General features: G+C 38.9%; 1 protein-coding gene across 6 annotated transcripts in view; it reads right to left on the bottom strand.

The window, feature by feature from the left end:
- Window positions 1–12,524, bottom strand: part of EMSY (EMSY transcriptional repressor, BRCA2 interacting) — a 90,395-nt gene that overhangs the window by 42,081 nt on the left and 35,790 nt on the right. For all 6 annotated transcript variants that reach the window (XM_056115907.1, XM_056115908.1, XM_056115909.1 and 3 more), the window contains 2 exons: window positions 9,519–9,770; window positions 684–833 (listed from right to left, as the gene is read on the bottom strand). In XM_056115907.1, coding sequence (XP_055971882.1) covers window positions 684–833; window positions 9,519–9,770 — 402 coding nt within the window. The remainder of the gene's footprint in view (window positions 1–683; window positions 834–9,518; window positions 9,771–12,524) is intronic.

Genomic DNA, 12,524 nt, shown 5'->3' with positions numbered 1-12,524 from the left:
TACACAAGGTATTATTGAAAATGTTCTACACTATCATTTCCTTGCGTATAGGCTGATTACTTACTCCATCAGGGAAAAATGTTAAATTATTCCTCAGTCTGAGTAATATTTACTACACTATTATGAAACATAGACTTTAATTGGGCCACAGTCAACCCTGTAGTGCTCAGGGCTAACTCCTGGCTCTGTACTCAGGGATCACTTCTGATGGGCTCAGGGGAACATATGTGGTGCCATGATTGAACCCGGGCTGGCTGTGTTCAAGGCTGTAATAGGGCTTCAGCCCAGTAACAAGACTTTTTACATCATCAGAGTGAGATGCTTTTGGGTAGAATGGTATTCACATTCAACAAATCATAAGATTTGAACCTATAAGACCAATTCTACATGTATAAACTAAAATTAACACAGCACCTTATCAGCACTAAGCTTATTCTCTAATTTAGTGAACATTAAACAAGTCAACAAGCAACTAAGAAATTTAAAATGATAGTATATGCTACAAAACAGAAAATCATTATAATCAAGAAAATGTCAGGATTGGTTGTAGAGAGGGAGTCAAGAAAGACACTTCTGAACAACAGTCTAAGCTATATCCCCAGAGTCAAGTACTTTGAGGTACAAGTGATACCCACTCAATGGGTAAGTGATGACTGGATGGATAGATGCTCAGGAAAACTTACCAGTAGGAGTGGTTACAAGTTTAGTTGTCATAATCGCACCATTACTGCTAACCACCATAATGGGGGAATTACTACTGGTGGGCAGAGTTGCTGTCACGGGTTTAGGTAAGATTTTACTTGGTTGAACTTGTTGTGTGATGATTTTAACACCTGTAAAAAAAAAAAAAGATAAATTCCAACAATTTCCAAATTTTATTTGGAAAATATGTCGTATACCCAACCCAAGGGGGCAGTATTTACACACGTTTACTCAGCCTTGTCTTAAGAAAAACTTTTCATATTAGTGAAACCCTTTACATTTTGATTTCTCATATTTCTATCTTTCTTAGTTTTTTATTCGAGAACACATTATTTTTAAAAAAAGAAAAAAGTGGGGCTAGAGCGATAGCACAGAGGGTAGGGCGTTTGCCTTGCACGTGGTCGACCCGGATTCGATTCCCAGCATCCTATATGGTCCCCTGAGCACCTCAAGGAGTAATTCCTGAGTTCAGAGCCAGGAGTAACCCCTGTGCATTGCTGGGTCTGACCAAAAAGAAAAAAAAAATTTAAAAACAAAAACATTATAGATAGTATTAACAAATTTGGGGGGAAAACTGAATTTTTTTCTTTTGTCTATGATGTCATATAAAACTTTATTTCACACTAAATTAGCCACTGACCCTTGTTTTGAGGGGACCAAGGGTTGTCACAAGTAGCATATACTCATATATTCAGGAAGTCAAGGGCCCCAGCTGGTGATAACAAACCAGGACTATGTTCCAACATGAAACAGGGATACAATGCTACTAAGGCAAGGCAAGCTGGGGATCACCGAGTCTACTCCAGCAGCATTCAGGGATCTCCAGAGCACACCCTGCTATGTTTGGGAGAACCATGTACTGCTTGGGATCAAAGTGGGGTCTAACACAGACAAGACATGCACCTTAACCTCTGTACTGTATTTCTAGCCCGAATAACCCAAACTTTTACAGACTAACAAACTAGTCTATGGAAATACTGAGATGAAAGGAAAAGAGTTACCCCTAGATCTCATAAAATAAAATGTTAAAAAGTTTCCCCCTCTTCACTAAAAAACAAATGTCCACAAACATGATGGCCTGTGATCTGTACTGCAAACCATAATGCCCATAAGTAGAGAGAGAGTAAGAGGGAAATTGTCTGCCATAGAGGTAGGGGGAGAGGTGGGACGTGGGGGGGGGGGGGGAGGTAGAGACACTGGGGACATTGGTGGTGGAAAATGTACACTGGTGGATGGATGGGTGTTCAAGCATTGTATGACTCAAACATGAAAGCTTTGTAAGTATAGCTCATGGTGATTCAATAAAAAAAATTAAAAAATAAAATTTAAAAAAAGTTTGCAAATAAAAAAAAGAGGTCCAATGGTGGAGAAATAGAAAAGGGGTTAAGGTGCTAGCACTGCAGATGGACAATCACCCCATATGGTCCCATGAGCCCACCAGGAGTGATCCCTGAGCATAGAGTCAGGAGGAAACTATGAGCACCACTAGACGTGTCCCATGCCCCAAAAAGAGTCAATATAACTTCAAGAATGTTACAACCATTTTAAAATAAAGATAATTCTGATATATTCAGAGCTCATTTCTCTAAAAAATTCTCAAATAAGGAGGGGGGGAAAAACACCTTTGGGAGCTGGAGCAATAGCACAGCGAGTAGGACGTTTGCCTTGCACGCGGCCGACCCAAGTTCGATTCCCAGCATCCCATATGGTCCCCTGAGCACAGCCAGGAGTAACTCCTGAGTGCAGAGCCAGGAATAACCCCTGTGCATTGCCAGGTGTGACCCCCCTCCAAAAAAAACTTTGTAGCTACAAACTTATTGGGGTACTCATATATAAAAACACCAAATCATAATACCTGGAACAAATATAAATATGAATTTTAAAAATTATAATTCCAGGGGCCAAAAAGATAGTACATTAGGTAAGATATGTGCCTTGCACGTGGCCATAAGGGTTCAATCACTAGGCACAGGCACCCCACATGGTCCCGATACCACCAGGAGTTAAGTCCCGAGCACAGTCAGATACGGCACAAAAACAAAAACTTATTAGCAGAAAACAAAGTAATAGCAGAGAGTAGGAAAAAGTATCTGAAGTAGTCAAAAGAAAAAAAAAACTGTCAACCAGAAATCCAATACCCAGCAGTGATCTTTCAAATATGAAGGCAAAATAAATTCTTTATCATATAAACAACAGCAGAGAGAATTTGTTGCTCTCAGGGTATCTTACAGACTCTGAACTAAAATAAGGTCTATGAAAGAAGGAACAAGAAAAGATGTTCACTCTTGCTGCTGTATTAAAAATTTTATTAGAAGTTCTAATGATGGGTCTCATTCTCCTAAATAGCCTTGAATATAATCTCAGGGCTAGGATGAAAGAGACGTTACTAGGGCCTGCTCGAGGCAATCGAATAACGAATTAGAAGTTCTAACCATAAAAATTAAGCAAGAAAAATAAAAAACATCTAGTTTGTATTATGAGAAATTATCTCTATTTGTAGAGGTTATCATCTTTTATAGGGAAAATTCTGAAAAAACATTAAAAATTATTAAAACTGGGGCTGGAGCTACAGGTAAGGCATTCGCCTTGCACGCAGTCAACCCAGGTTCAATCCCTGGCATCCTATATGGTCCCCCAAGCACTACCAGTTGTGATCTCTGAGAGCAGAGCCAGGAGTAAGCCCTAAGTAGAGCTGGATGTGGCCCAAAAAAAAAAGAAACAAAATTTAAAAATTAATAAAACTGAAAAATAAGAAAAATGGCACAAAACCAGTGCACAGAAAATGAAAAACAAACTACAATACAAATTAACAATAAACATTTTTGGGAAATGTAATAACAATTCTATTTCAATTACTCCTAGAGGAGCTGGAGAGATAGCATAGCGGGTAGGGCATTTGCCTTGCACACAGCTAACCCGGATTCGATTCCCAGCATCCCATATGGTCCCCTGAGCACCGCCAGGAGTAATTCCTGAGTATATGAACCCGGAATAGCCCCTGTGCATTCAAAAAGAAAAAAAATTACTCCTAGAAATGAACGTAACGAAAAGCATAAAATATATAGTTGGAGAGATAATACAGTGTCTAGGCTGCTTGCTTTTGCATGAGGTCAACCCGGGAAAACAGGGAAATGGTCTCCAGTTGATCCACAGTAAGGTACTGTGAGCACAACTGAAACAACCCCTAGTATTACTCATTGGGGAGCAGCACCATGGCCAGGAAGTTCAGCCTTGGTGAGAACCTGCAAGAGCACCACAATCAGTCGAGGCAAGCCATTATGTCAAATATTACAACAATGCAAGATGTGTTAGCAAAATGTGTGTTAGCACTGTAACCAGAGTGTGGTGTCCAGCAAGCATGCACACAAGCATAATTAAAGAATAGCAACCTCTGGTAAGCACCAAAGTCAAATCAAAGCACATATTTTGATGTGCAACTCCAATAAATCCACATATAAATGTACAAGCACAAAGCTGGGCATGTGTGTCATTCCTGCTTACTACTACACACCAGAATGATGATTGGAAAGGAAGGAGGAAAGGTTTTCAAGTAAAACCCAAAGAAACGTAAATGATCTAAATACATTATTTATTTATTTAGGCTGGAGCAATGCAGCTGAACCGAATTCGATTCCTCCGCCCCTCTCGGAGAGCTCAGCAAGCTACCAAGAGTATCTCACTCGCATGGCAAAGCCTGGCAAGCTACCCGTGACATATTCGATATGCCAAAAACAGTAACAACAAGTCTCAATTTGTTGAGGCATTACTGGTGCCCACTCGAGCAAATCGATGAAAGGGAGGACAGTCTACAATGCCACATTATTTATTTATTTATTTATTTTTATTTATTCTGGGGCTCACAAGCAGTGCTCAGGGGGTCTGGGGTTCCAACACCATCCCACCAGTGCTTGAGGGCACCCAGACACATCCAGCAGTATTTGAAGGCCCCTAGGGTTATTCCCAGCAGTACTGCATGGTGGGGGCTCAAACCCAGGACTGAACCGGGGTTTGGTACCTATTAATACTGGTGTTGTCTCCTCAGACCCTACATTTTAAAGGAAAAGATTAGAAGAATTAATACAATAAAGGTAGGTGACTGAGAGTAAAGGAATGAGGAAAGATACAATATGTAAAAGAGACAACACAACGTGAACCAATCCATACAAGATATGCATCAAAATGTTTCAAAAGTTTTGAGGTACTTAAGTTCAATAATTATGGCTGAGTGCTTTAACATCCTATTCTAACCAACTAATAAAACTTAACCAACTAATAAAACTTACTAGGACAGAAACTGAACAATACAACCAACCAACATGATCTAACTGATACATGTATATATAGAAAGAGAAAATACTTAGTTAGCAACGACAGAATAGGCATTTTTTTATGTGCCATGAACCATTCACCAAAGTAAAACATACTGAGCCATAAAATAAACTTAACAAATTAAAACAAAACAAAAAGTAGAATGATGATATGTTCTCTGAGCATAACAGAATCAAGCTAGAAACTAAAAGCTGAAAGACCATTAAAAAAAAAGTCTCCAATCTCTTATAAACTAAATATAGTTCTTGCTTCTGCAGCAATATAAGCTCATTAGCCAGCCATGATCCAGAGACTCACAAATCTCGGCAAAGAAAAACAAGCTGCAAAGATGCCGCCAGATGCCAAAGTCACCAACTAGTTAAAAATTCAACTCCAGCTATACCTTATTTAAAATTTTAGAATCCTATCGTCCATGGCTTGGAAGCCAGTCTCACATGCTGGGGGAAAAGGCAGCTGAGACAGAGAATGGACAACCAAGTAAATGATGCTCGGAGGGCTCACTGAGGATGGGAGATGCGTGCTGAAAGTAGACTATGGACCAAACATGATGGCCACTATATTACCCGTATTGCGAACTATAACACCCAAAAGAAGAGAGAGATTAAAAGGGATGTGCTTGGGGGCTGGAGCAATAGCACAGTGGGTAGGGCGTTTGCCTTGCACGCGGCCGACCTGAGTTCGATTCCCAGCATCCCATATGGTCCCCTGAGCGCCGCCAGGAGTAATTCCTGAGTGCAGAGCCAGGAATGGCCCCGTGCATTGCCGGGTGTGACCCAAAAAGCAAAAAAATAAAATAAATAAATAAATAAAAAAATAAAAGGGATGTGCCTGCTGGTGGGTGGAGGGGTGGGGTGGAGGGAGACGGGGATAGGGAGGTTGGCAAGAGGGATACTAGGAACACTGGTGGTAGAGAATGGGCACTGGTGGAGGGATGGGTACTCGATTATTGTATGACTGAAACGTAATCACAAAAGTTTGTAAATCTGTAACAGTATCTCATGGTGATTCATTAAAAAAATTGAAAAAATAAAATTAGAATCCTAAAGCTCATACTCTATACCACTGATGTACCAGAAGGAACACACCACATTGGATGGGATGTAAAGAAGTAGACAACCATTCTCAACTAAAAAATATTAGCATACAAGGCTCAACCTGTAACAACATGTTAGTAATCCCATACAAAGGCCTAATGGCTCCAGGATGAGATACAAAAATCTTTACACTTTATTCTACGTAAACCTTTTTTGATCATTTTAGCAAATTATTCATAACAAGAAATAAAAAATAAATTTATTTATGGCCTGCTATTGGGGCAGGCTTGGGTTGTGGTTGGGAAAATTTGAAATAATGGTAGTGGAAAGGTTTAATGGTGGTAGACTTGGTGTTGGAATACTGAATGCAATAAATTATTGTAAACAACTTTATGAAAATTAAATAAGTAAATAATACTGTTCTAAATAATCTCTAGGTCAAGGCCTGACCCACGTATAAAGTTCACATATAAAGGTTAAAACATTTCCCTAGGGGCTGGAGCAATAGCACAGCGGGTAGGGCGTTTGCCTGGCATGTTGCCGACCTAGGTTCGATTCCCAGCATCCCATATGGTCCCCCAAGCACTGCCAGGAGTGATTCCTGAGTGCAAAGCCAGGAGTAACCCCTGAGCATCATTGGGTGCGACCCAAAAAGCAAAAAAAAAAAAAAAAAAAAAAATATGCCTAGCATAGATTCAACCTGATTTGAATCCAGGCACCATATATGGTCCCCTAAGCACCTAGTGGCCCCTGCCACAGAGCCAGGTGTGATTCCTGAGTTCCTGAGCACAGAGACAAATGTAGCCTCTGAGATTTACGGGAGGTGGCCCCAAAACAAAGAGTAAAATTAAGCATCAACAGGATAAACACAAAGTGCCAAAGAAAATTTAAAAACAAAATAAATGGAAACGAAATGTCTGTCAAATAAAAGGGATATATCTAAGAGAGTTTTAAGAGAAAGTCATGTATAAGGATAGAGATATAAATGATAAATATTTAGGAAAAAGTGTCAACTGAATAATTTAAGTTCCCACCTCAAAAAACAAAAATATCAAATTAACCCAAACAAGCAGAAGGAAACAATAACGAAAATAAAATTTACAACAAACAAAAAAGATTTAGTAGATTAAATGAAAATAAACAAACAAAAAAAAGAGGTAGGAGCAATAATACAGCCCAACTTCATTATAGGCTTGCCAACTTCATAAAAAGCAGCTACAAAAATTTAAGTGGGCCTGACAGTTCAATGGGCAGGAATACATGTTCTGCATGCAGGGGATCTGGGTTTGATCCTTTGACATAGCAGGGTCCCAGACCTCTGCCACGAGTGACCCCAAGTACTGAACAGGGAGATGAGAGGATCAGGAGAGGCCTAAAAACAGAACAAAAAGATAACTGATACCATACTTAATGATTAACTGAGTATTTTGTCAAGTTTGAGAATAAGACAAGGATGGCTAACTCCTCCTATTGAACATAACAACTGAAAAGGAAGAATTACCTTTTTTTTTAGAAATTTAAGAAAATTATAAATGACACAACTATAGACAAAGGAAACCAAAAGGAATCTACGTATTCTAGAAAACACTCCCAGAACAAATTAGTTCAGCAAGGTAAAAGCTTAACAACATCAACATCATTTCTGTATGCCAAAAGTGAACAGAGGGTATTCGAAATTAAAATCACACTAAATTCAATTCAAGAAAATGACATTCTTAAGTATACATAAATCCATTATAATGTGTAAAGAATTTGTGTGCTGAATGGTGAAACACTGATAAAACAAAGATTATCAATAAAAAATGGAAAGATTCATGGACTAGAAGTCTCAACAAGACGTCAATTCTTGGGCTGGAGTGATATCATAGCGGGTAGGGCGTTTGCCTTGCACATGGCTGACCTGGGTTCGATTCCCAGCATCCCATATGGTCCCCCAGGCACTGCCAGGGGTAATTCCTGAGTGCATGAGCCAGGAGTAACTCCTGTGCTTCGCTGGGTGTGACCCAAAAGGCAAAAACAAAAACAAAAAAAAGACGTCAATTCTTCTCCAAACTATTTTACGTTTCAGTGTATTGCTAGAAAAATCCAAAAAACATATTAGTACTCAAACAAAATTGTTCACACATACACACGTAAAAGCAATAAAACTGAAATAGCTAAAATAAATTTGAATAAATTTGAAACAGAAGAAAAAAGTGGAAGGTTATCACTCTAGTCAATGCTAGACTTTCCTATGTAGCTCCTGTAATCAAGAGTGTAATAGTGTGATGCTGCCCATGCGATAAACATGCAGCTCAATGAAATAATGGAGTACCTAGAAAAGGACCCATACAACATGCTCTAAATGAGTTTTGACAAAAACCCCAAAGCAATTCAATTGGCAATCTTTTCAACAAATGGTAATACAGCTATTTAAGAGCTATATGACAAAAATAATAAACCTGAACTTAAACATCACATCTTGCATAAAAGTTAACTGAAAATTAAGTAGAGACATTTAAGTCTCTACTTAATAATTAATAATTATAGTACATTATTAATCATAATGTACTATAGTTTTTAACTAGCTGAATTTCTTCATCTTGATATAAAAAAAATTACCTCAAAAGAGGAAAATTGATAAATAGGATTTCACCGAAATGTGCATTAGCAAGCAATCCAACCCTATTATTGGGATTCTGTAACAGTTCACCACAAAAGCAGATTTCTAAAAACAGTGTTGGCAACTGAGAAATTTTAAGGCTTACAATAAAAATAACATTTAGAGAAATTAGGGTTTTGATAGGTTTATCTCTCCTGCTACATGAATAAACAAATCTCTTCCTGCTGTGATTTTTGCTTCTCTATTCACAAACTCCAATTCCCTCTTCGTAAATATTCCTAATAGAAAAAAATCTCAAAATATACTTTTAATTAAAACTCAGGATTATATACCACAGAACCAACAAAACCGAAAGCAGGAGATCCAAACTGCAACAACCAAACTTGAAAATGTGTCTGTCAAGGAGGCCGGCTGGTAGGAAAAGGGAGGAGGAAAACTGAGGATGTTAGTAGAGAGATGGTGACACTGGTGACGGGATTGATGCTGGAACACTCCATGTCTGAAACTCAACTAAGAAAAACTATAAATCACGTTGCCGTAATTCAAATGTATTTATTGTTTGTTTGGGGGTCACACCCAGTGATGCTCAGGAGTTACTCCTGGCTCTGCACTCAGGAATCACTTCTGGCTCAGAGAAGCATATGGGATAGAACCCAGATCAGCGGAGTGCAAGGAAAGCACTTCATCCACTGTACCATCACTCTGGCCCCAGGACAATTTCTTTTAAAACAACAGTAACAACACTAACTCAGGTGTTAGAAGAAACTGTATACAGAAAGAAATCTACATATATCATTAAGTCTTCACAAATCAGTGACTGGGGAGAAATCTCAAAAACATTTTCCAGTTACCTGATTCCTGTTTGATTTGAATGGTAGGTTTGATACCCGGAGGCAAAGGAGATTGCTGAGGCTGCTGCTGATGAGAGACAGGAGAAGGCTGGGCCACCTGCTGCTGTGTCTGCTGCTGCACTTGTAACTGCTGCTTAGGAGACTGTTGATGCTGTTTAGGAAACTGTGCAAGAATCTGCGTTGGAGCACCAACTAAGCTTTTGGGGGATGGAAGTCTGGTTGATGCCATTTTGATTGCAGATGTGGATACACCTGTAAAATATTGCAAAATAAAACAGCAGACATAATGACAGTTACTCTAGTTGTTATAATAAATAAAACTTTATAAACCAACAAAAACTAATTTATAAATGCCTCATAAATATCAGATATAATACATACTTGATATCTAATTCTAATTATCTAATATCTAATTCTATCTAATTCTCAAACTCTATAAGGGAGGCATCTTGCTCTCATACTGGGGAAAAATAAAAATCAACTCCCTAAGTGAAGAGTTAAAAGATACTATTGGGCAGAAGCAAGAGTAGAGTAGGTAAGGTATTGCTTTGCATGCGGTACCATTTATGGTGCCCCTGAACACTGATTCTTAAGTACAGAGTCGGGCGTAAACTCTGGGCATAGCCATATGTGGCCCCCCAAAAATGACAGGAATGGGAAGAAGGCTAAAGGGCTAGAGCACGTGCTTTGCACTCCAGAGGCTTGGGCTCTACCCTAGGCATCAAAAATTTCTCTGAGAAATGCTAGAGGTGGACCCCAGACAATGAGCTAAGAGTAGCTCTCACCCAAAAAGAAATTTAATTAAAAGATGCGTAAATTTAAGAGCTTACTTCTCTCAGACTGTCTCTCAGACTGTTCATCTGAAAACATAATATAACTCAATACTACAATCAAACTATTAATAACTACAAATGAATAATCCTAACAGAGAATCTGGTACCTAATTTAATATTTTAACTTTTTAAAGACTGCTGCAATAATAAAGAGAAACTGAAGGGCCAAATAAATAGTACAGTGGGTAGCTACAGCTTGTACTACATGTAGCTAACCTGGGTTCAATCATCAACACCCCATATGATCAATCCCCTGAAACCCTCCAGAAGTAATACCTAAGCACAGAATCAGGAGTAAGCTCTGAGCACAGCCAGGTATGCCCCTACCCCCCAGACACACAAAACAATTCAAAATAACATTCAAATTATTAAATATTAAGGGTATTTTATACCTTCCCACACTCAACACCTTGAAAATTACACATTACAGGAAATAATTACTAAAATCACACTGTTGCAAAAATACTCCTGAAGAATTTCAAAGAGGAGAAGAAACCTTGAAAAGTTACATTCTCTGGGTCTAACCTTTCATATTTGTTTAATTATTCCTTAAGAGCCTATACTGATTCCTGCTAGGATGGAATTAAATACTTTATTTAAGGTAAAGCATAGGAATATGTTGGTTCTCTTAAAATTATTTAACCTAGGTTCAGAGAGATGTCTGGAGAATGTGCCTGGCATGCAGATGTTCAATTCCTGATGAAGCAACACTGGGTTACAGTCCTAGTAGCCCGCCCAGCAGCACTAGGTCTTGTACCCTCAATCTGGTCTCCCGTGCACTGACTGGGAGACCCCCAAATACACAAATAAAATTATCTGATCCATTCATAATTTTAGGATTTTAAATTTTGGATGCTAAATGAGAACCACACTTGAACTAGAATGATTGGAGGATTTCATTAGGAAACTGGAGAAGAGGCACCCCATCCAGGACCACAGTCTAAAAAAATAGTGTACAAAAGAGGTGTCTTAGGCTGTACAACTAAATTGGAAACAACATGTAACTTAACACTTCAACAAGTTGAAGTGGCTTGATGCTGGAAAATAAAGAGGACTAACAGAGTAGTCCGTAATTCATGGGTCCACAAAAGTATAAAAAGAAAATTTCTATCAGCAAAAAGAAAATATAATAACAATAGGACTTATCTGAGAAATAAATGGGATACAAAGAAGTTACACTATACTAAACAAAAGTCATGAAGTGAATGACAGCATATATTTCTCTCATATAAATACACAAAACAAATTAAAAGAGAGGGGCTGGAGCAATAGCACAGTGGGTAGGGTGTTTGCCTTGCAAGCGGCCCACCCAGGTTCAATTCCCAGCATCCCATATGGTCCCGTGAGCACTGCCAGGAGTAACTGCTAAGTAAAGAGCCAGCCCTGAGCATTGCCGGGTGTGACGCAAGAAGCAAAAGAGAGAGAGAGAGAGAGAGAGAGAGAGAGAGAGAGAGAGAGGAAGGAAGGAAGGAAGGAAGGAAGGAAGGAAGGAAGGAAGGTAGGTCCAATCAATTTAAGCCAAATTTAATACTGAGCAAATTATACAATACATACTACAAACTCTTTCCTCTGATCCCTATCTTATATGTATGTGCGTGGATGCACACTGTCAGAAACTGAAGTCAGAAGCTTACACATGCAAGGCAAGCGCTCTGTCACTGAGCCACATTTCGAGCACCCCTAGTCCTATCTTAAGATTTAACTATAAAGGGAGTATTTCTGATCACGTTCTATTTGCCACTAATATAGAAGAAACAAGGACACGAATAAGCACTAAACTGATATAAAATAACAAGAACTAAAGTTTCCATATTTCTCCTTCTGCTATTAAGTAGCTGTCCATCAGTTCAACCTCTCTCTCTCATCATTCAGCACTACAGAAAAACTTACAGGAAATGTAAAAAGGGCAGATGGCAAGTCCTTGAAATCATTCTCTTTCCTCTACTTCTTATCATTAGACAACTTACTCTTATAAGTTTTAATGTTTCTTAGATTAAGAACTTATAGTGGGGCTGGAGCGATAATGCAGAGGGTAGCATGTTTGCCTTGCATGCGGTCGACCCGGGTTCGATCCGCGGCATCCCATATGGTCCCCTGAGCACCGCCAGGAGTAATTCCTGAGTGCAGAGCCAGGAGTAACCCCTGAACATTGCAGCCAAAAAAAAAAAACTTA

The sequence above is a fragment of the Sorex fumeus genome, unplaced genomic scaffold (genome assembly GCF_029834395.1).
Source record: "Sorex fumeus unplaced genomic scaffold, SorFum_2.1 ptg000030l, whole genome shotgun sequence".
Taxonomy (NCBI): domain Eukaryota; kingdom Metazoa; phylum Chordata; class Mammalia; order Eulipotyphla; family Soricidae; genus Sorex; species Sorex fumeus.
This window is presented reverse-complemented; position numbering and strand designations above follow the sequence as displayed.